The sequence below is a fragment of the Microtus ochrogaster genome, chromosome 7 (genome assembly GCF_000317375.1).
Source record: "Microtus ochrogaster isolate Prairie Vole_2 chromosome 7, MicOch1.0, whole genome shotgun sequence".
Taxonomy (NCBI): Eukaryota; Metazoa; Chordata; class Mammalia; order Rodentia; family Cricetidae; genus Microtus; species Microtus ochrogaster.
In genome coordinates this window covers 59,959,140-59,984,299 of record NC_022014.1, presented here as the reverse complement: position 1 = coordinate 59,984,299, position 25,160 = coordinate 59,959,140, and the positions used below count along the sequence as shown (strand labels likewise).

The following is a 25,160-nucleotide window of genomic DNA, read 5'->3' as shown; positions in this document are numbered from 1 at the left end:
GGTATGAAGTGTGTGTGAATTCACGACTCTTTGGATTCATACATGGTATAAAGCGTGTGAATTCAGGACTCTTTGGATTCATACATGGTATAAAGAAGTTAGTTTCCTCCTTTTACCGTGCAGGTCCTGGGATTTGAACTCTGGTCATCAGGCTCTTGGTGGCAAACAACTTTGCCTGCTATCTCACCTTGGATTCATATTTTTACGTAGCGTAACCCTGGCATTATTTGAATGACTGGGTTAATAAATAATAGTTTTTAAGCATTTTATTCAGTGACTAGAGAAATAGTTCAGAGTTAAGAGCGTTGTCTGCTCTTGTAGAGAACTGGAGTTTGGTTTCCAGCACCCATGTCAGGCAGCTCACAAACACCAGGAGCTCCTGGAATCTAAGGGCATCTTCTGGTCCCCACAGGCATACACACAAACATCCATATAAATATAATTTTTAATACTAAAAGGAAGCCAGATGTGGTAACACATACCAAGTAATGCAATAATGCAGATATAGGTGGATTTCCTTGAGTTCCAAGACAGCCTAGTCTATAGATCAGGTTCCAGGACAGGTAGAGCTACAAGGAAAGACCTTGTCTCAAGAAAATACACACACATACACACACTAAAATGGGCCTGGTGATGTAGCTTACTTGGTAGAGTACCTGTCTAGTATGCATGAAGCCCTGGGTTCAATCCCCAGTGCTGCATAAACAATACACAAACAGTAATCCCAGTATTCAGGAGTTGGAGGCAAGAGGATTAGGAGTTCAAGGTCATCCTCAGCTACCTATCAAGTTCAAGGCCGTCCTATGCCAAATAAGTTCATAGAATAATGGTGATAATATTGAGCATCGTGGTACACACCTATAATTCCATTGTTTGAGAGGTGGAGGCAGGAGGTCTAGGAGTTCAAGGCCAGCCTCAGCTACGAGAGACCCCGCCTAAAACAGAGCAAACAAACCTTTAATCCCAGCACTCAGGAGGGAGAGGCAGGCAGACGTGAATTCAAGGTCTCCAGAGGGAGTTCCAGAACAGCCAGAGCTGTTACACAGAGAAACCCTGTCTCAAAACCAGAAACAAAGTCATCATCTAAGAGTTCATTTGAAAAGTGATTGGCATAGGCTTTCTTGCATTTAGAATTTGTCTGAGAGCCAGCCCGATGGCGCAGTAGTAAAGGTGTTTGCCTCTAAGCCTAACGACCTATGTTCAATACCCAGGACTCCCGTAGTAGAAGGAGAGAATGAGAGCAGACTCCTACAAGTTGTCCTCTGACTACATATGTGCAATATGGAGTGTGCATGCGCACACACACAAACACACACACAAGCACACACACATGCATATATACACACATACACAAGCACACATACATGCATACATACATACACACACATGCATGCATACACACATACACGAGCACACATACATGCATACATACATACACAAACACATGCATACAAACATACATACATATATACACATGCTTCAAAAACTTTTAGAAGTTTGGTTGATAATCTCAGAAAGCATTGCTTCTGGCAAAGCTCTGCATTAAATTGCTAGAAGTTACTCATATTGAAAAATCAATCAGTGACAAGGATGAATTGTCTTTGGAAGTATGCTCTGTCATTGGGCATATGCAATTGAACTTTCTAAAAAATGATTTGTGTATGGATTTTGAGGTAATATTCAATGCAAAAACAGCACATTTAACCAGGTGATCCAAACTGGCACTTTCCCACCTAATTAGCATTTCCATAACTTACCAAGGAGGACTGACACATTGCCCTCAGGTTCATGTGTGTTTGTGGTGGGTGGAGACTGTTTCAAGATGTAAAGAGAGTCTCCTTAGTTAGTAGCTTGCCTAGCAGGAAGCCCCAGCATCACCCAGCCCTTGCAAAGCAGAGACAGAAGAATCAGGAGGTCAGGGTCCTAGGGTACAGAGAGTTTGATGTCTGGGCTACATGAAATCCTGTCTCGGGAGGCAAGGTAGAAGCAGGGGTTGGGGAGAGAAATAGATGCTTTCAGGCCTGGTAGCTGTGGCACGAGCCTTTAATCCCAGCACTCGCACTCAGAGACAGAAGCAGGAGGATCTCTGCGTCCGAGGCCAGCCTAGTCTACAGAGTGAGTTCCAGCCAGGGCTACACAGAGAAACCCTGTTGAAAGAAACCAGAGAGAACCAGGTGGTGATGGCACACGCCTTTAATGCCAGCAAAAGTAAGAGGGTCTCTGTGAGTTCGAGGCCAGCCCGGTCTACAGAGCAAGTTCCAGGACAGACTCCAAAGCTACACAAAGAACCCTGTCTTGAAAAGCAAAAACAAAACAAACAGAGAGGAGAAACAAAGAAGAAAATAGATGCTTTCAGTGTTTCTAAATATATCCAGACCTTTCCTACCAGGATTAAGTATTCATCTGCCTCATTTTGGTTTGGTTTGGTTTTTTTTCTTTTTGTCCTTGGTTGGCACCACCAATCCCTTGAGTTGTTTTCAGCTTCCCACTAGGAACAAGACACTGATCATCCCTGCTCTAAACCCTGTCTTACCCAGGTTAAATCGAGACAGCTCTGAAAGTCCAGAGTCTGCCCTGTGCTCAGTCCCTCCCTTCACGGTGAGCTAATTGCAGATAAAGAACGGTTTTTGTGGGGATTCAGTAAAGTGAAATAGTAAACTCTGGCCTTCCCCGAGTTTCGTTTCCCCAATTAAGTGGCTAATGACATGTGCACAAGGAAACCACTTTCCATTTTAAACTCGTAATTTGTATTCATTTCCAGGTATGTTTGTGTTTAAGAACTACTAACGATCAGTCATTGAAATCGTGGGGTTTGGTCTTGTGGAATGTGTTATTGTTGATTAAGGCCCTTCTGTCTTCAGCCTAAAGCAGCATCCTTTCATTGCTTGTCAGTAACCTGTTTTCTAAAAGAAGAGCATGTCCTTGCTTGACCAGCCTGCCGCTTAGCCTTCTCAATCCTTCCATTGCTGTGGACAGCATTCCTGATGGATGGTTCCAGAGGGGTGGGAAGGACAGCATCAGCTCAATAAAATAGCCCAGGCCTAGATTGTGAGCCATGCTCCACCCCGGCCCAGACCACACTGAATTAAATCATGAGCTCTGGCAGGTCTGCCCTTTGGAAGCAAAGAGAGCTCACATGACACTTGGATTGATATAAAAAGACCTTGGCCGCAGAAGATACTTAGGGAAAAGCTCCAGCTGGGAATGCGTATTGCAAATCCCCCACCGAGCCAATCAGAGATAGAGTGGTAGGTGATGCAATTGTTTGTTCTTTTTGTTGTTATTGTTGTTTTTTTTTTTTTTTTTTGCATAGTTTCTTGGTTGGTAAAGAGGCAGGCAGTGAAATTCCTTCCACCAAGACAGTGTTGCCGGACTGGGAAAATAGCTGATAAAATACTGCAGAATAGCAAGAGAGTGAGGGATGGGGAGGAAGACAAAGGGAACATTTAAAGTGAGACCAAAAAAATAGCAATTTTATGCATTTCACTTGTTAAAAGAGATTTCTTGGTCTTCTCTTTTTGTTTGTTGCTTTTGCTCTTTTTTGTTTGTCTTGAGAGAAGGTCTCCTGTAGTTCAGGCTGGCCTCGAAGTCACAAGCCTCTGGCCTCCCAAGAGCCAAGGCTGTGAAAATAAGAGAGGATTTCTCAACCCGATCTTTATTGACATTTGGAATCAGGTCCTGGCAGATGGAATGTTTCACAGCCTCCCTGCCGTCCCCCTTCCTAGAGAGATACCAACAGAGCACCTTCCCACCGTTGACTCAACCAGAAACTGTCACAGACCTGTCTCCTGCTGAAAACCATTATGAAGGGCTCATTATCCCGAAACACTGGAAAGCTGGAGACTCCAGCCAAACGTGCTGGTGTGCGCAGTTGTATTTATAGATCGATGTGGGTGGAATAGTGTCAGCCGTTCCCGAGCTGTTAGACTAGTCTCAAAGACCCGTACTCTCGGACCCCTCCTGTTCTGTGCAAAAGTGCATCTGTATGAGAAGTGTGCCAAATCTCACACACGCCCGTGAGTGCCCTGGGGTCTGCTCTCCACAGCTTGTCCCGTGCCATAGCAATGAAAGTGCCCTTGCTCTGTCAAATGCACTAACTCAATGCCTTAGATCTCTCTGGAAAGTTCTACCCTAAGGTAAGTATTAAACCAGAAACACCTGCCCCTCTGTCCCTGAAAGGGATCTTCTAACACAACTTTAGGAGATCTCAGGCTCTGCACAGCCCACTCGCTAACACTTTCACCCACCCAGCTCACTTTCCAAGAGGCCCCCCCAAAACGGTTTCCACTCTAAACTTCCTTGCCCTCACTCCCTCTGCGGCTGGTTTACCTAACTTTATGATTTGCCCCATAAAGTTAGTTTTTTAAGACCTGTTTGGCGACTGCTGAGCTACTACTGTCTCTCCCTAAAGGGCCCCCGATTAAAGTTTGTATTTAATAACGGAAGTTGCCCACGTCTTGACCTCTTTCAGATATGACAATGGATGATGTTCGGGAATACGAGAAAAACATGCATGAACAAACCAACATAAAAGTTTGCAATCAGCACTCCTCCACTGTGGATGACATAGAGGGCCATGCGCAGACCAGTGTATGTAGACTGTTCAAAGCGAGTTGCCCACGCTGTGCGAAACAGACCCGGAAACCCATCTGTCAGACCCTAAAAACGCTGGCTCCCCAGCCTCCTGGGAAAACACAGCCTTGTCCCCTGAGTGGGTGAAGATGCCCGCTGCTTCTTTGAGTCACCCGTGTCTTCCAGATCTTTCCATTCTTTCAAGGGGCTTAACTTCATGGCTAACCCGCTCGTAAAACCCAGGACACAGAGAGTGGAAACATTTGGTGGAGCCCGTGAGATGACCTGCGCCAATCATAAACCAGCATAGGATTGACGGTGCCTGTCAGATGTATAGCAGAGCAGATGACAGGCTTTTCAGGGCATAGTTAACCCTTGTGCTCCGGGGTTTAGGTTTCTTAGGCTTCGAAAGGCTTTCCACGACTCTTCTGGGCTGTTTTTCTCAATCAGTTCCCTTTAATCTTAGGCTAATCTCAAAACTAAGCTGCAGTCCATGCCCACGTATGTGTCAGGGGTGGCAGGGTAACCAGGGGACCAGCTGGGATTCGGGAATGCTGTGTAGTAGGTAGGGCCTGGGATTTACCAAAGGCCTTAGACAGCCTTGGTTAATGAGAGCTGACTACAGGTTATACACCAGAATTTAAATGTAAGTTATCTCTCAGCCAGTCCAGCTAGTGAGGAGGGGGTGTAGATAACAAGGGATTAATACTAAACCATAGGGGTCTCAACCAGAGCTGGGATCTCTCTGAGAACATCTTGAGTTCTTGTGTCTGCCGTGTCCAGGCCCTGGGATAATATGTATGAGACACTTTAAAATTCAAGAACGTAGTTACTACATGGCTGGTACCTCTCTGTTTTACCTTTTAGGGAATGAGAATGTAGGGTCTAGAGCAGTGTTTCTCAACCTGTGGGTCACGACCCCTTTGGGGGCTGAATGATCCTTTCATAGGGTCGCCTAAGACCATCCAAAAATTCAGATATTTACGTTACGATTCGTAACAGTATCAACATTACAGTTATGAAGCAGCAACAAAAATAATTTTATGCCTGGGGTGACAACACCATGTGGAACTATATTAAAGGGTCACAGCATTAGGAAGGTTGAGAACCACTGCTCTAGAGAGATGGCTCAGAGCCCTTGCTGCTCTTTCAGAGGACCCTGGTTCGGTTCCCAGCACCCACGTCTAGTGGCTCTCAACTGTCTGCAACTCCAGGTCCAGAGTATCAAATGCCCTCTTCTGTCCTCCTCAGGCACTACTGCATGCACACATGCACACATGCACACATGTACACACACACAAAATAAGTAAATAAATACGCGACAAATCTTTTTTAAAAAATAAGACTATAATTACAGAACTTGAGAGGTGGCTGTTGTGACAAAGGCTTTAGAATTGCGGAGACTTTTTGGTAACATTTTGGAAATGTTTGAAGCATGTCTTTTGACTGTGCCTCGCCAGGCTAGTGCACGGCATTTGATGCATGTGACCACCCGTGAGCCTGAGAGCGCCCCAGCCCTGCCTCCCCCCTATTGCATGCTCTGGGTTTTGCAGAAAAATGTTGGGGCACGATTTGCCGAAGGTACGCCCTGATTTGGTCAGATGCCTCGCCACCACGCCTTTTCCTGTTCTAAAGATAGGAATATCCCTTAAGGAAACCGGTCCCGAATTTTCCATTACTTTTGATTACCTTTTCTCTTAGGAATGTCAAACAGTGCCCATCAACTGCTCTGAACGTTGCTCACTATAAACAGGACCAGACAATGAAAGCTACAGGGGAGGGAGGGACGAGGGATGCCTGAAGGGCGCTGAGTACCACTGTTTCCAGGGTCTCAGCCCGGCCTGGTGGCTGAGAGCTGAGGCAGGAAGATTGCCTGGAGTTGGAGGCCAGCCTGAGCTACAGTCTGAGACTCTATCTCAAGATGGGGGTATGGGGGAGCTTACAGCTTCAGGCCTTTGCATGAGTTCCTTTCTGTTTTAATTCATCATCATTAGCACTAAGTCATCTTACTGTGCAGGAGAAGGTGATAATCCAGAAAGGCGGCCCACGGAGTCTCTGGCTGTAAACCACCCATTGTTGCCGTGATCTCGGCACAATGCCTGTCTTGTGAGATTGCCCTCTCTCTTTGGAATTTCATGGAATCGGGGATCGCTTATTTTCTCACGATCGTATTGTTTCATCGGATGGTTAAAGTTGAGAGACTGTTTGCACCACAAATACAATCTGCATGGGTGGGCCAGCAAGATGGCTCAGCAGGGAAAGGCCCTTGCCATACAAGCCGAGTGACCGCAGTTTGATTGCCAGAACCGGTGTAATTCTGGAAAGCGAGAATTGGCGTCAAGAAGTTACCCTTTCACTTTCATGTGCGCACACCACACGCACGCACGCACATACACACACTTAAGTTTAAAACTAAAAAAAATTTTAAATTTATAAATAGTGATAAAACCACATAGGGGACCAGGGTGTAGCTCATTTGGCAGAATGCCAGTCATGCCCAAAACCCTGAGCTCCATCCGTCCCCAACACCACATAAACTAGGGCTAGCGTCACACACCTGCAGTCCAGCATTGGGAAGGTAGAGGCAGGAGGATCAGAAATCCACAGTCATCCTCCGCTACACAGTGAGGCAGAGGACATCCTGAGCTACCCAAGGGCCTCTCGAAAAACAAAAAATAATAACCTTTATGGCTGCTAAAATGGAATTTAAATTTTCACCCTGAACATGAACAAAGGTGGAAGTAAGCAAAATTAGCATCCATGAACACAGCAATAAGAGAGAGAGAGGAAAAAAAAGGACAGTCTCATTGACAATTCGGTAGTTTCAAAACCTCCAAGGAAGATAGATACTCTGAGTTAAAAAAAAAAAATCCAAGTTCTATACTCTGTGTCATTTCTGCCCCCTGCTGGATACATCTAGTATCACAATGTTTTCTGCCACTTGTTAATCAAGTAGTGTTAAGATATATCCTGGTGCACTAAAATTTTTTATATTAAAATTTATTATATTTATAAAGTACCAATTTCATTTCCAAGTAAATGCTGCTTTTAAAGAAGTTTAATCTCCTTTATTTATTTAAAAGTAGTGAGTTTACAGGTATAATTTCTCTTAAAATAATATAAATTTTGCATCATGTCAACACAGTTGTAATTTCTTAATCTTTGTAAAAAATATTCCCTTTCAGGAAATTTTAATAATTTCATAAGGAAATGATTACAGATTTCATTTCATGGAAAATGTTTTTTGAGCTGGGCATGGTGGCACATGCCTTTAATCCCAGTACTTGGGAGGCAGAGGCAAGCCTATCTCTAAGTTTGAGGCCAGCCTGGTCTACAGAATGAGTTCCAGGCCCGCTGGAGCCACACAGAGAAACCCTATCTCTCAAAGCTAAAAAACGAAAAAGGTTTTATTGTTTTGACGTTATAAAATCCAGTGGTCGCTCCCTGGTAGAGCTCCTGCCTGGCACCCGGGGGCCCTGGGTTTGGTCCTCAGCAACACAAGGACATCTATTGATCATCTTTGTGTTGTTACTATTAGTGCCACATGTCCACATTTCTAAGGCATGTTGTTGAGGTGTGCACTATCATTCAGGAAGTCTGAGCCCCCGAGGACCAGAAAGAATGAACCTATGTGAGCCGAAGTAGAGAAAGAGAGCTCACAGGCTCCACTCTACTCCAAGGTCAAGCCTTAACTCCAGGCTCGTTTAGATAGCCCCAGTTACCCGTCTTCTCTGCTCCTAGTAAGAAACATCACCAAAGGATGCCAGAAATAGCCAGACTTAATTCATAGTAACAATGACAAGGGCCTACAAGATGTCTCCGTGAGTAGAAGTGCTTGCCACCTAGCCTGGTAACCTGAGTTTGATCTCTGGGACCCACAGGCTAGAAGGCAAGAACCAACCCCCCAAAGTCCTCTATCCTCCACAGGCCCTCCCTCAATACTAGTTACAGGTGCTTGTGAGTCGCCTGGTGTGGGTGCTGGGAACTGAACTCTGGCCCTCTGGAAGAGCAGTGTGTGCTCTTAATTTCCGATCCATCTTTCCAGTCCCAAACAATAAAAACTTTAAACATATATCTGAAAACCCAACACCTAAAACACGAGGAAGGCACTGCTGGCTTAGCTGTTGGATACCAAGCCATGTCCCCTCTTCCCCCCCCCCCCATGATCCCTTTAGATAATCCCTTCTTTTTATTCTCTTTCCTTTTGCTTTCCTTTTGCTGCCTTGGGGGGTGATTTTATTTTCCTTTTTGAGGAGCAATTATCAGCATTTATTGCTGAATCACAATAACAGCCCTGTGACCTTCAGAGTGCAAAAAGTGTGTTCTGAGGATAAAATGCTGAGTACAGAGATTTGGCCTGAATTTGCCCTCTAAAGATATCTGGTTCTTTGGCAATCTAAACTTGAGAGTAATGTTGGCAAGGTCACTGATTGCTTTAATGACCTTTGTATGGAGGGTGTGGCCCAGTCTAATAAAAGCCCCATACAGCCTCACACACTCACGTACACGTGCACACACACACCTTGCACACATTTACTGGATCTGGTTTTACACTCCCTCGTTAAATACTGACTTGGAATACTTAAAATACTAACTGAGGTGGCTGGAGATGGCTCAGCAATTAAGAGCTCTTGTGCTGGACTGAAATTCAGATCCCGGCACGTAGGTAACAATCCAGGCACCCCGCAAAGCCTGCAGCTCTAGCTAACGGGAGAGGGGGTAGAAATAGGAGGACCCAGAGGGTAGAAAATGTGAGCGCAGCTTCTGGGAAAGACTCTGTCAAAGGATGCCCTCTTCCGGCTCCTTTGTGTACCCGGAGGTGCATGTGTGCACGTACACACACACACACACACACACACAAATATTTTTGGAGTCTACTAATTGAACTGATGAGATGACTTGCTGAGTAAAGGTAGCTACCACTGCCAAGGCTGCCAACCTGAGTTCAATCCAGTGACTTCCGATAGCAGAAGAACTGACTCCTGAAAGTGGTCCTCCGACCCCCACTCATCCACCCCACCACATCCACAGCAAATAATTTTAAAAAAATGTATTTCAGTAATTTCTAAATACTAATTGAAGAGTCATTCGAAAATCCTTGAATTGATATCCAAAAAAAGAATATTCTTTTCAGTATCAGAGATGAGGGTTGCAGTGGGAGTGGGGAATAAGGGCTTAGTTTTTCAAAACCAGTTGGGGTGTGTGATGGGTAGGGGGTCTCCTTCACGGTACAGTCCCCAGACTTAGCGGTGAACCCGTTTGCACGTCTGCTTGGTAACTGTTTATTGTCCTCTCTGCTTTTCCCTTTGAAGACATGACAATGGACGAAGTGCGAGAATTCGAACGAGCCACTCAGGAAGCCACCAACAAGAAAATCGGCGTTTTCCCACCCGCCATTTCCATCTCCAGCATTGCCCTGCTGCCTTCCTCAGTGCACAGCGCCCCATCCAGCGCCCCGTCCACCCCTCTTTCCACAGATGCGCCAGAATTCCTGTCCATTCCCAAAGACCGGCCCCGGAAAAAATCTGCTCCAGAGACACTCACACTTCCGGATCCCGAGAAAAAAACCACCCTGAATTTACCTGGTGTCCACTCTTCTGAAAAGCCATGTCGGCCCAAGTCAGAGTAACTTCATGTGAACATCCCATTGGGTTTTGTATTTTCATTTGAGGCTTTTTTTTTTTAAGAATTCTCTGATAGAGGAAAGGACTGCCTCGTCACTCAGATGTCCTTTGATTTCAGAGTGTGCATGTGGTTAAATATTTTAACAGATAGCAAGAACCCCTACATGTGCCACACAGCATCATAGTGAACATGAGATGTAAGACTAGGAAAAATAAAACAGGAGGGTGCTGAGGACAGAACTTAGCCAGGAAAGGGCTGCAGGAGCTTGCACGAAGCCCTACGTTCCATCCCCGGCGTGGTTAGCTAGACGAGAGGCTCAGAAGATCAGGGTTAACCTCAGTTATATAAAAAATTATATGACACCCTGAATCAAAAACAATCAAACAAAAACCCCACAGCATCTATAGATTTATGTGTGGGGGCCCTGGCGAGTCTGACGTGGGCTTCAATGATAACCAGGTGAATGGATGGAAAGCCGTGAAGCCGGTTTTGTTGATTTTTTGTTTTGTTTTGTTTTGTTTTTATGTTTGTAAGATGTGGTAAAATAATGAAGTCAATTTCCTCCCATCAAACATGAAATTCTCAACAACAAAAAAGAAAATACTCTCAGGTGTCACTCGCCTAATAGATAAATTTTGGACTGCTGACCACCAATACTTGAATGCCAATTGTTTTCAATATTCCTGTTTTGATTAGTCTGACTCAGGATTTGGGGCCTAATCAACTCCTTAAATTTTTGAAAATTTTAATGACCAATTTCTAGAGGCTCCAAGTGCAATTAAACAATGACTTCTTTATACCTTTTCATAGAATTTAATAAAGATCCCATCTGTTCCCGTCTCTTAGTAATTTCCCCTTTTGTACCCTGGTGGCCTCTCAAATTTTTAGACTTGCCTGGATGACTGTGATCATAGCTGATATAATGTGGAATGATCTGGAAACTGAGAGCCCCAGGTGAGACAAACACCTCCTCTTCAGGTACCAATGAAGCTTGACCTTTGGCCTGTGAGTGTCCATCATCCATTTCCTCAGAAATTTCAGTGAACTAAAAAGAATTCATTGACAATCTCCCACTTGAGGAAGTTCAGAGTGGACTAAGTTACCTGGGCTTAACCACTGTCAGAATGTCCGGTGTCCAAACCTTGCAAAAAAAGAATCCTCCCCACCCGGTTAAAAGTGCTTAGTAACACCCAGACATACATGGAATGGGATGCCGATCACCAGGTTTAGAAAACATTCTCTTACTCCTTCCTTACAATCCAAATATTGGGGGCTGGGGTGTAGCTCAATGGTAGAGTTCTTGCATAGCATGCAGACGGCCCTGGGCTCCCTCCCCAACCCTGCGAAAAGGAAACAGTGCAATTGGCAATGTCTGGGGGAGCCAGTAGACACAGTCACCTGGGGACCTTGTCTCCATGATTGGAATCACCGAGTCCTATTCGTACAGAGGCGCGGTCATAAATGCCCCCTTTGTCCTGATCTCACTGCTGAGAGACGGTGAAATGGACGTCAGAGTCCAGGCTGGCAAGGTCATTCGTCAAAGTGGCAGGGAGAAATCTGTCACAGTTGCCCCTCACTGCCTTTAAACCCACAAGGAAGGCAAGCAGAATGTCAGCGGTGAACAAGAGGGCTGGGGAGCTCCAGAGCCCATGTCCTAGCTGTCCTTTCTGACTGTGACCTCCAACCTCAGGCAAGAAAATAACCCCCAACACAGATCCCAAAGGAAAGTAAACAGACCGAGGAGTGTATTCTCCTTCCCTGCCCGCACCCTGTCTTGAGTGCTCCGCACTCCAGTGTCTCTCGGGGCCACGCCCTCTCCCCAAGGCACAGGTGCTGGCCCCTTGAGCCCAGCACTGGAGTGCTGAGTGTGCCTAGATCATTTATCAGTAGATGGATATTGCGCCCAGTACTCAAAAGAAAACTGCAAATAGCTCTGCGCACCAGTTTATCTTTCCCTTAAGGGAGCCGTGCCGTAGTAGGGTGCCCTTCCTTGCATGGTAGAGAAGCATGAATCTCGCTTGTGGGAAGTCGTCATCTTTCCTCGAACCCTTTGGACTTCTCAGCGGCTTCCTCTCCGAGTGGCTGTACTCAGTGAGAATGTCTGGCTTTAAAAAGCAAAATTCCCCTTTCAGAAGACACAGAGTCTATGTATCTGCTCCCCGTTTGCAAGCTGAAATCGGGCTGGGGTGGGCTCATTGGTTTTCGTATGGTACAAATTGGTTTCGTGCAGTGGTTAGCCCATCTGGCGCCGAGGTTCTGTGTCAGTACCATGCCACGTTCCCTTTTCTATGCCAGCTTTTGTTGTCAAGGTCAGCAGTCTGGTTCACTTTGAAAAGCTACTTTCTGATTCCCTTTTTGTGGGTTTTCTTTCCTTTATAGTCAGCCCAACACCTTTGTCACCAATTGCGGCGCTAACCTCTGATAATGTAATTCTTAACCAGCACGCGTGTGTTCAGCTTTTCTGCCTACGTGTGGTTTGCCTGTGCCACAAATAAGGAAGGGGTGGGAGTCTGGATATTTCATTAGCTGCTTTGAATATGTAATCCCGTCATCACAAAGCATACCTGACTTCTATATTTTCTGAATCTTGATTTTCCAAGTATCTTTTCGCTCTGTCTTGACACGAGTCCGCTCCTGTGGGATAGAAGCCCGCGATGAATGTGTACATAGGAATAACTCTTGTGAGGATGGAAACAAAATGGCTGCATGATGGAAATTTGGGAAGACAAAAAAAATATAGCAGAAACTTGAATTTACTAAGCATGTTTGAGGGGGAAATAGAGTCCTTAACTCAGTGCCTCTGTCTGCCATGTGAAAACCTCCAACTTTGTTCACCAAAACTGTATTATACCTGTACATATATATACATAGACAAAATGCAGTATAGTGAGCTCCGCACCACAGTTCTAAGTCTCCGGTAGCCAAACTGAAGGAAGTAACCCATAGGATAGTACCTATGTTTACCCTCTTCATCTCCGATGTTGGTGGATGCTACTAAAATGGCCATACATGTCTTTACTCCAGGTGGCTTTCGGATAGGCAATACCCTTGAGCTCTAGGCGTGGTACAGCACTGTCGCTTTGTCCGGGCTTTTCCTGGCTCAAGGAGGCTTTGCGGTGTCTTATTGCATAAGGTCTGTCTGAAGCTGCGTCTGAAGAGCATTTCCTCTCGGGCTGCAGTCAGAGAACGCAAAACGAAGAACTGAGAGAGAGAGGAGAAGCCGCGACATTGTCGGTGGCCACTTTGTTGCTGGGTCTGTTTGTAAAGTCCTCGCATCGATGTGGGGAATTGTTTTAATTTATTTACAGGTGTGCGTCAGCGTGTTCTGGGGCGTGGAAATAAGTTAGCTCAACTGTGGGTGAATGGACGCAAACACAAAATGAACACACACACACACAAGCAACGGCTGTCAGAATGGCTCAGAGGGCTGGAAGCACTTGCCACCAAGCCTGACCACCTGAGTTCAAGCCCCAGGTCGCACATGAAAGAAAACTAATTCTCGTAAATTGTCCTCTAACCGCTACATACAGTGGTGTGCACACACACACACGCACGCACACACACACGCACGCACACACACATGCATGCGCACACACACACGCACACACACAGATATAATTTTAATGATACCCCTACAAGTACTCATGTCGCTTTTTTTCACAGCCTGCAATGAACTGTAAACTAAGAGACATCTTGATAAAAACCCATTTGAATGAAATTTCCAGGCTAAGGTGTTTCTGAGTGCTTTGAAATCCCACCTCCTTCAGTATCTCTGCGCTGCTCAGAGGTGACAGACCCCAGGCTGCCAGCTGGCTTAGGTCGATAGGAATTTCCTTTTTGAAAAAGGCTGGCATAGGGTTGACTATCCTGTCCATCTGAGCAGATAATCCCAGGGAGAGTAGCTAGCTAAATGGTTTCCGTCCGTTCCCCATGCTTTGCCGGTCACCCGACTAGGTGGCTAGGTGACAGTAGGCCGTCTGAGCCATAGTTGCAATGACAAAATCCTGGCCTGGGCTATAAATTGACATAAATAAACTACATTAAGCTCTTCATTCTTGGTGAGACACCATCACGTGGTGTTGACACACAGATGCGAGACAGCTTGGGTTCTTCTGGGCGCCACCTTCAAAGCAGTCCGTGTCTGCTGTCTAACTGCTCAAGCTTCGCGGGATGTCGTGCCGTGAAAGGAGGAATTCGTGGAGGACGTTAGAGACAGCACCCCTTAACTGCAACTCCATGCAGTTATGCTCACCGTAAGCCTCCCCGCCTTCTTGTTTTTCAAGTTGAAGTGGTGTGTGTAGAATTTCAAGTCTCCCTTTAGGTTTCTCTGTGTCCCCCAAAGAAAGAGGAGGTTCTCTTGAGTTGGCGTTATCCATGTTGCCATGTATATGTCCTTTCCAGTGTAATTTCAGTGTTTACATTTTCGAGCTGAGATCTTGATTGGCTGACTTACTCTATAAAATACCACTGCCACCGCTGAAGGACCAAGTGTTGGAACACAGAGCGTTGCCAGCAAGGCGAGCGGAAGGGACGCGCATCCGTCTGTGTCATTCTATGGCTGTACTGTCGTCTATGCCCGCCCCCGTTATTTATTATTGTTGATAGCTTACTTTTTCTTACATTCTGTTGTAAATAAAGTACAAAGCAATCTTCTTCCCAAGCTTAGCTTCCTCTTTCTCAACTAGTCTCAGGGGACTGTTAACCAGTGTTAATGGGACAGTCAGTGGGGAAGGAAGAAGCCGATTACTGTACACAGTGCTATGGCCTTATGTGCAAGCATGCCTCCCCTACTGATGGACATACGTGGCCTCACATGCAAGACCATTGGGAGGAAAAGCCCCGGTGTCCGTAATTTTCCAGCCAAAAAAATAGCAAAGGAAAAGCTGGACGGTGGTGGTGTACACCTGTAACCCCAGCACTTGGGAGGCAGAGGCAGGTGGATCTCTGTGAGTTTGAGGCCAGCCTGGTCTACGGAGAGAGTTCTAGGACAGCCAGGGCTACACCAAGAAACCCTGTCTTGACTCCCATAAAATGAATGTATAAACTCCCTTATCCACCTGTCAGATACTTGAATGTTCATAGAGTGAGATCACATAACCTACAGGAATCCTTGGGAGTGCCAGCCACATCCACTCCATGCCAAGTTAGGGGTGTGTGTGTGCGCGCACACACGTGCTGGAACTAGAATTCAGATCATTGGGGATGCCAGGAAAATAAGTAAATACTCTGCTGAGTTAGACAGACCAGTTAGGTCGTTTTGTTGTTTTGTTTTGTTGAAAGAGGGTCTCTCTATTATGTAGTTGTAGCTGTCCTGGAAACTCACTCTGTATATCTGTATATCAGGCTGGCCTCAAACTCACAGAGATCCACCTGCATCTGCTGGAATTAAAGGCATGCGCCACCACCACCCAGCTCCTTGTTAATTTTGAATTAAAGAAGTTTATGAAGGCTGGAGAGATGGCTCAGTGGTTATAAGAGCACTGAATTAGCCAGGAAGTGGTGGCGCACGCCTTAATTCCAGCACTCAGGAGGCAGAGACAGGTGATCTCTGTGAGTTCGAGGCCAGTCTGGTCTACAGAGTGAATTCCAGGACACGCACCAAAGCTACATAAAGAAACACTTTCTCAAAACAAAAAACAAAAAACCGGCACTGACCCATTTATCTAGTTCTGGGATTCAGGTGTGTGCTGGCACACATCATTTATATAGGACTGGGGACACAACCCTAGTTGAACCACCCATTTTCTTTAAGGATTTATTTTATTTATGTGTGTTTGTGTGTCTTTAGGAGGGCATCAGATCCCTCAGAACTGGAGTTAGAGGCATGGCTGCTAGGATCTGAACCTGGGTCCCCATATTTGAGCAGCAAGCACTCTTAAGAAATGAGCCATCTCTCCAGCCCCACAGCTGGTTCACAGAGACAGGGTTTCTCAGTAGCTCTGGATCGTGTCCTGGAACTCCCTCTGTAGACCAGGCTGGCCTCAAACTAACAGAGATCCACTTACCTCTGCCTCCCGAGTGTGGGATTAAAGGCATGCGCCACCACCAGGGCACACTGGGTCACTTTTTTGGCAAGCCAAAATTGCCCTGCCACAGCTTCGCTATCTCAGGCAGTTCTGGTTGTTTATAAGAGGGTCATCTGGGGTTGGTGAGTATGGGGACAGAAATGATTCCCTGTCCCTGGTTCACTAATCTCTTTGGGGTTCGTGCAGAAACACATCCCTTACTCATCTTCCAGTTAATCCTGGAAGAAATGCCACAATCTTGGGCTGACTGGCTGAGTGAGTCTGGGTACCTGCTGTCAAGTCTGACGACTGAGTTTATGCCCCCCAAGTCAGAAGAAGATCAGCTAACAGAAGTTGACCTCTGACCTCGACACACACACATAATAAACAAATAAATAAATAAGTAGGTGCAATTTAAAAGAAGAAAGAAGCTGTCACAGTCTGACCTCTGAATGGAGCAGGCACGCTGCTTACACTCAAGTTCTATGAGTGGTGTGATATCAATTCAATTAACTAAAACATGTTTCCTTTTGTAGCTCCAACTTCACCATTACACCCCCATCCTGCCTTTTAATTCTGTATTCAAAACACACAAACTTCCCACACACTGCTGCTGGCTGGCTTTCGGCCTGCGCTCTTGGGCGGAGGCTGCCTCACGGGGCTGAACTATATGGGGCTGTTAAATATTTGCGGGCCTAACGCTCAGCGTCTAGGTGCTTGTGACACACCCGGTCCCGAGTGCCTCAGGAGAGCTTTTCCTCACAAATGTCTTCCTGCCGAGGCCTAACCTCAGACTTATGCACACCCACGTATTTCTCGAAGAGTTCCTCAGCGGCCATTACGGTCATCGCATTCCTCGAGATATTTCCATCTCTGGCCTCCAACTGCACCTTGGTCTCAAAGTTCAGGACACAACCTGGTTGAAATAGCCGTCCATGAAACTGCCAGGGTCAGCTGGAGGGTTTGATGGCTTTGCCTGGACAGCCTGGGTCTTCATCTACACCCGGGTGTGTGATGGATCCACCAAGCTCTGTTTTCAGAGCTACGGATTGATTTTCTGCCTAACTTGTCTACACATGAATTCTCTCTTCCACCATGTGCGGTTTAATCGACTGCCTCGTTCAGATCCCAGGGTTTACCTGCTTTCCTCTTCCTGGGAAAGGAGGTGTTCTAGCTGTTGCTGTGAGAAATAGCATACCAACTGCCTTAGTCGGGGTTTCTGTTCCTGCGATGAAACACCATGACCAAAAAGCAAATTGAGAAGGTAAAGGTTTTATTCGGCTCACACTTCCACACCACTGTTCATCACTGAAGGAAGTCAGGACAGGAACTCAAACAGGGCAGGATCCTGGAGGCAGGAGCTGATGCACAGGCCATGGAGAGGCGCTACTTACTGGATTGCTCCTCACGCCTTGTTTAGCCTGCTTTCTTATAGAACCCAGGACCACCAGCCCAGGGATGTCCCCACCCACAGTGAATGGGGCCCGCCCCCATCAATCACTAATTAAGAAAATGTCTTACAGGTCTACCTGCAATTCTATCTTATGGAGGAATTTTCTCAGTTGAGATTCCCTCCTATCAGATGACTGCAGCTTGGGTCAAATTGACAAAAAAACATCCAGCAAACTGACCAAAAGCAACTTGCAGAGAGGGTTTATTTCAGCTAATATAGTTTGTCACTGAGGGAGGCCCAGGACCAGAGACCAAGGTTTATCTTTCTCTCTCCTCTCTGTCTCCCCCATTTCTCTTCCCCCTTCTCTCTCCTCTCTCTCCTGTCTACTGCCCCAACACACACACACACACACACACACACACACACTTCATTCTATTATTAATTGTGTGTGTATCTGTGCGTGGAAACGTGCATGTGTGAGTACAATACCCTTGGAGGCCAAAAGAGGTTGTGAGCTGCCGCATGCGGGTGCTACAAACTGTACCGGGTTCTCTGGAAGAGCAGCCAGTGCTCTTAACTACTGAGCCACCTCTCCAGCTCCTCAGCTACCTTTCTCAGACAGCTCAGACCCTTCTGCCCAAGGATGGCACTGCCCAAAGTGGGATAGGCCCTCCTACATCAACGAGCAAGCAAGAAAGTGCCCCCACAGACATGCCCGTGGGTCAATCTGAGAAAAGAAATCCCTCAGTTGAGATCCCCTCTTCCCAGATATGTTGAAGTTTGTGGTCAGGCTGATAAATAATAAACTAACCACAGTTTGGAACAGGTCAGTACTTTGCAGCAATGTCCTTGTTCTGTTCCCAGCATGTGAGAAAAAGAAAAGAGAAAAGCTAGAGGAGGAGGTCAGGGGTGTAGCTCAGTAGGTACGGTGCTTGCCTAGCATGTACAAAGCCCACTACCACATAAATCAGGTGTGGTGGTACACCTTTGTAATCCTAGCACTGGGGAGGTGAAGGTAGAAGGATTATATTTTAGTTGCCGTTCTATTGTAATATGACCACAGCAATTCTTTATTCTTTTTTTTTTTTTTTTTTTTTTTTTTGGTTTTTCGAGACAGGGTTTCTCTGGGGCTTTGGAGCCTGTCCTGGAACTTAGCTCTGTAGACCAGGCTGGTCTCAAACTCACAGAGATCCGCCTGCCTCTGCCTCCCGAGTGCTGGGATTAAAGGCGTGCGCCACCATCGCCCGGCAAGCACCTGAGATTTAAGGGATCATTTTGTTAACTATGAAAACCAGTTATGGAGCCAGCAAGATGGTTTAGCAGAGAAAGCATTTCCACCAAACCTGACAACCTGAGTTCAAACTCTGGGACCCACATGATTGAAGGAAAGAACAGACTTTTGCAAGCTGCTGTCAATCCCACAGATAGAGAATGAGACCAGGACCACAATTTAAAGCCAAATTTGAAGCAAACTTTAATTGAATACTGGCCAGGTGAGTGGGCTCTGAACAGGTCCCTCTCTGGGTTTCCAGAAGATGACCCAGAATCAAGTTTTGCATGGACTTAGGAAGGAAAACCCATCTGGCTGGTGGTGGCACACACCTTTAATCCCAGCACTTGGGAGGCAGAGGCAGGCAGATCTTTGTGAGTTCGAGGTCAACCTGAGCTGCAGTGAGTTCCAGGACAGCCAGGGGTGTTACATAGAGAAACAAACACTGTCTTGAAAAATTAAAAAAAATAAAAAAGGAAAGAAAGAAGGAAGGAAGGAAAGAAGAAAAACCTATAATTCATTGCATTTCCCATCAGGTCCAATCAGGGGCAAGCACACATCCTGATGTATTTCCTGCCTATGCACCTCCCATCCACATGTGATCAAGCACTGGTGCAGATAGAGCAAACAAACTTGTTTAGGGAATGAAAACGTGTGACTTGTTATCTCCCAAAGACAACACCCTCCAGGATTTCAGGAACTGCCTGTCCTTGGACAAGAGGCTTAGAGGTCAGAGGCATTTTTGTTTGGTGGGGCTCTATGGAAGAGTCATCAGAATGTAACTGACTTTCACATTGCCCTCTGACCTCCACACTCACACAGTGGTGTATGTGTGTCTCCACTCCCCCCCCCCACTCACATAATAAGTAGATACTTTTGTTTGTTTGTTTTTTCTAGACAGGGTTTCTCTTTGTAGCCCTGGCTGTCCTGGAACTCACTCTGTAGACCAGACTGGCCTCGAACTCGCAGAGATCTGCCTGCCTCTGCCTCCCAGATGCTGGGATTAAAGGCGTGCGCCACCACCGCCTGGCCTGATACTTTTTTTTTTTAATAGTAATCATGTCCACCTAAGGTTGGCACAAAGACTTGGGCTTACGCCTCCTCCTCTTACCCTGATAAAACTCTTTGTCTTCAAATGTCCAGTTGGTAGACACTGACCTGTTTGTCCATCTTCCCCTGCAACTGGGGCATCTCTGCCCTTAATGTTCCTGGTGTAACCCACTCAGCCTTTGTATTTGGAAAGCAGTTTCATAAACTCATTTGTTACGAAGCCAGCCCCTGAAGGGTCAAAAAGGGCTTCACGTCCTCAGAGGGTCTTTAGTTTAGGATAACCTTGAACTCCTGACCCCGCTGCCTCTACCTTCCTACCACTGGGACTGTAGTGATTCATCATATGCTTCGGTTTCTGTAGTACTGGCAGTCATGCCTGGTCTTGCCTACCATGCCCCAGTTGACCCAATTCCCCAGTCCTCCAATCTTTCTCCATCTCTCAGAAAGCATGGCTACTTAAACCTCATTGTTGAGAACCCCCACTCCCACCCCAGAGCTGGTCCTGGCAACTTGTTCCCATTCTTGCCTTTGGACTGTTGTGTTTAGCCTGATCCTCAAATTTTCTCACTGGGTCTCGTCTTTTTTGTTGCTGTTGTTTTTGAGATAGGATTTCTCTGTAGCTTTGGAGTCTGTCCTGGACCTAGCTCTTGTAGACCAGGCTGGCCTCGAACTCACAGAGATCCACCTGCCTCTCCCTCCTGAGTGCTAGGATTAAAGGTGTGCAACTTTATTCTTGTCGCCTTTGGACAGCTTTGCCACACTCAGGATGACATCAATGCTGCAGCCCCACTAAGATAATGAACAGACTTCCTTAAATGTCCCCAACGAGAGGTTTAGCCACTCTCACTGGAGGGGGTCTGAGAGCAGACAAATCTGGGTGATTTTGAAATCTTATCCCAAAATAACTTTCCCACTCCCAGGGGATGGTCCGTGGGAGCTGCTGGCAGCTGACCACACACAGGCGACCCTGGAGAGTCGAGCTGTGCCACACACAGCAGCCCTGTTCTGAGAGCTTCCAAAGATAGCTCACTGCTCTGGGGCGCAGAATGCAGATAAAGCCACTCATGGGGCCAGAAGTGTTCGCTGCCTTGTCTCTGAACGACCCTTGGAAATTTGGCAAGATTTCTATTGGTTTGAATTTTTCCAGTGTCACCTTGAAGGTATTCTACTCCTTTGCATCCTGAGATAATGACATTTTACCATTGCTAGTTATTTCAGGATTTAATTTTTTTAAATTGAGTCTATGTGCACATGTCTGTAGCTTGGTTCGAGAAGCTGCAGTGAAGCTGCAGGTGACTGAAAGACGCACAGTGAGTTCTGGCAACCGAATTCCTCTGCAAGAGCAACAACCAATCTTAACTACAAAGGCATCTCTCCAGGCCCACTTTTTTCAATTTTTATTTACTTATTATCTTTTTATTTATTTTGTTTTCCAAGACAAGGTGTCTCTATATAATAGTCCATGTTGTCCTGGAACTCACTCTGTAGTCTGGCCTCGAATTCGCAATGATCTGCCTGCCTCTTCCTCCCAAGTGCTGTCATGCACCACCACTGCCTGGCAGCTGTAATTCCCCAATCCCTGCAGAAACTTGCTAAGTACCTCATTCCTCTGACCATTCGTGTCCTCTGGCTTTGTGGCGCTAAGGATGCAGATGCAGACAGATCTCTGTGGGTTTGAGACCAGCCTGGTCTACAGAGTGAGTCCCAGGACAATCAGAGCTACATAGTAAGACCTGTTCATAGACAAAAAGAAGAAAGAAACATTGGTGACAATATCAGAGAGATGGGTTACAACAAGATTGGGGAATCTCTCCTGTAGGCTTCAGATGCTGTCTGTTACCTTCTGTGTTGGTAGACGCTATTTGTCTACTAAGTTAGTAGATTCCAAAGGGTTTTTATCTATTAGTCAAAGGCTGTTAGTTCTGACACAGGCGGACACTGAGTGGCTGTTCGGGGCTAAAGCGAGCCTGAGATAAGGTGATTGTCAACACTCCAGCCTCTCCACGTTCCCACAGTTCTAGCAGTCATCCGGCCTTGGCAGACACAGCTTCTTCCCTGGAATTCTTGTTCACACGTGTGTGCTCTACAACAAGGTGGAAGGTGACTGCCTTGTGTCCGATACTCTGGGGTTATGTGAGCATCATTCTTAAAACCCAGAATGTTTCGCATGAGTAAAGCACTGGTCTCATTTCTAACACATAACAAGGGCAAAGTCTAAAATCACATTCTACACATTCGGTTAGTTTGAAACCTCGTAGGTGGACTTTTCTTGCCTGCCTGCCAGTTCCCGAATAACCGACACAGAAACTTAATATTAATGATAAATACTTAACTGACAAGCTCAGACTTATTACTAACTAGCTCTTACAACTTAAATTAACCCATTTCTATTAATCCGCATTCTGCCACATGGTATTACCTCTCTTTGATCTTATACTTCCCATTCCCCCTCTGGCTGGCTGGCGACTACCCTGACTCCCCTCTTCTTCCCAGTGTCCTTAGTCTGGTTTTCCCACCTAACCTTATCCTATCCAGCTATTGGACGGTCAGTTTCTTTATTAACCCAATGACAGTGTAAAGGAATATTCCACAGAATCTGTTTCTAAATTTCCACAAATCTGCTTCCTTTGCTTTGGGGTTGTTGTTGATGTTGTTGTTGTTTTGTTGTTACGGAGTCTTATGTAGCTCTGCTTGGCCTCCAATTTACTAGTACCCAAGGATGACCATTAGCTTAGGGTCCTCCTGCCACCACCTCCCATTCACTGGCATAACAGGCATGCAACAACGTCTCTGGCTTGTGCAGTGCTGAATACGAACCCAGAGCTTCCTGCGCGCATACCAGTACTCTGTCAACTAGGCTGTATGCTCAACCTGAGTCATTCCCAAAGATACCCCCACCTGCCAAAAAAAAAAACAACAACAAAAACCGTTAATAATGTCCTAAGTAACAAGAAAGGGATATCTCAAGAATAAGAAAGAGAGTGGTAGAGAGACACCTCAGCATTTAAGGGCACTTGTTGCTCTTGCTGAGGACCCAGGTTCAATTCCAGGCACCCATGGCTCACAACTGTCTATAACTCTCCTTCTGGGGGAATCTGCCCTCTTCTGGCTTCTATGGGCACTGCATGTATATGGTACAACACACACATAAAGGCAAAACACTCGTACATATAAAATAATGAGTAAAATTGCCAGGCGGTGGTAGCACATGCCTTTAATCCCAGCACTCAGGAGGCAGAGGCAGGCGGATTGCTGAGTTCCAGACCAACCTGGTCTATAGAGCAAGTTCTAGGACAGCCAGGAGAAACTCTGTCTGGAAAAACAAAAGTATAAATAAAATATCAAATACTTACAAATATATATATATTTATTTAAAGAATAATAAATGTATATAAAGTAAAATCCACAAACTCTTCCTTAATTTTCATGTATGCCACTTGTGAAAAGAATTCTCTTTTATTCTACAAAGAGAATTCAATGAGGGTACTTAGGTCATTAAAAAAATAACAAAACCTGGCTAATTTCTGGTTATCCATGATCAGATTCCCTGAGCAAACTGACCTGCTATTACTGAATACAAAAATGTCAAGCTTCTCTTTTTTCTGATGCACCAAATTTCATTTGCATCAGAAAGATAAGCCGCCCTCCACACTTGAAGAAGGCTGGGCAGAGGTGATTGACACACAGTTTAACTTTGTGTCCATTTTTTTTTTTTTTTTGGTTTTTCGAGACAGGGTTTCTCTGTGGTTTTGGAGCCTGTCCTGGAACTAGGTCTTGTAGACCAGGCTGGTCTCGAACTCACAGAGATCCACCTGCCTCTGCCTCCCGAGTGCTGGGATTAAAGGCGTGCGCCACCACCGCCCGGCCTTTGTGTCCATTTTCAAAGCAAAGCCTTGGTGGAAACTCTCCCATGATTCTTTTCTACATGAAATCAAGCCAAACAGCCGTGCAGGGTGACTCACACCTTTAATCCCAGCACCTGGAGAGGCAGAGGCTGGTGGAGCTTTGTAAATTCCACACCAGCCCAGGCTACATAGCCAGTTCCAGCCCAGGAGGAGAAAAAAAAAATCAAGCCAAATGTCCTCAGAGAGGCATACTAAGTGCCTGAAAAACGAACTCTTCAAATCCAGATCCAAATACAAATACATTTCTATTGCATTTTTAATTTTTGTAAGGATTTGTTTCTTTATTATATATACAGTGTTCTGCCTCCATGTATGCACATATGCCTGCAGGCCAGAAGAGGGCGCCAGATTTCACTATGGGTGGTTGTGAGCCACCATGTGGTTGCTGAGAATTGAACTCAGGACCTCTGGAAGAGCAGTCAATGCTCTTAACTGCTAAGCCATCTCTCCAGCCCTCCTTACATTTTAATTATCATGTGTTTGTATGTGCACATGCACATGTCATGGCACACATGTGAAGATCAGAAGGGCAACAACATTTGGAAGTCAGTTCTCTGCTTCCACCATGTGGGACTCAGCTTGTCAGTCTTGGTGGCAAGTGCCTTTACACACTGAGCCATCTCACCAGCCCCAAATCAAATCAATTTCTTTTTTCTTTTCTTTTCCTCCTCCTCCTCCTCCTCCTCCTCCTCCTCCTTCTTTTTTGTGGTTTTTCGAGACAGGGTTTCTCTGAGTAGCCCTGGTTGTCCTGGAGCCCACTCTGTAGACCAGGCTAGCCTCAAACTCACTGAGATCTGCCTATCTCTGCCCCCCCAGTGATGGGATTAAAGGCATGCACCACCATTGTCCAGCTCCAAATCAATTTTTTTTAAGTGGTTTGAGTGAGATTCTCTTCCTCCTCGCCATGCCAAAAAAAGAAAAATAACTTAGACACAAAGTAGAAAAGAAGGTTCAGAAGGTGGAATTCCTCCATCTCCCGAGAGGAGAGCTCAGCAGCCATTTTCCCAGAGGAAACTCTGGAGCCACAGCACAGAGGCTCCCTCGGGGAAAATGAAGACTAGGATGGCTTTAGTTTGTTAGGAAGGCACATTTTTTCTGTAAGCTTCCAAGATCACATTTGACGGGCTGCAGTTTCCCTCCCAGACACAAGGGTATCCATCTGTAACTTCCACATAGAGAGCACGGCTTGAGAAGAATTGCTTGCACGAATACAGATTTTTGAGCCAGCTGTGGGGGTGCACACCTTAAACCCCCAGGAGACAGAGACAGGCAGATCTCTGTGTGTTCAAAACCAGCCGGGGCTACTTAGAGAGCCCTTGTCTTAAAAATAACTATATATA

General features: G+C 45.9%; 1 protein-coding gene across 2 annotated transcripts in view; it reads left to right on the top strand.

Annotated features, from left to right (window-relative positions):
* Pitpnc1 (phosphatidylinositol transfer protein cytoplasmic 1) overlaps positions 1-14,851 on the top strand; it is a 265,425-nt gene extending 250,574 nt beyond the window's left edge. The window contains exons 9-10 of one of the 2 annotated variants that reach the window (XM_026780775.1): positions 4,472-4,590; positions 9,885-14,851. In XM_026780775.1, coding sequence (XP_026636576.1) covers positions 4,472-4,590; positions 9,885-9,890 — 125 coding nt within the window. In that variant the 3' untranslated portion in view covers positions 9,891-14,851. The remainder of the gene's footprint in view (positions 1-4,471; positions 4,591-9,884) is intronic. The other variant, XM_013347522.2, reaches the window with a different exon arrangement.
* The last annotated feature ends 10,309 nt before the right edge of the window (positions 14,852-25,160 follow it).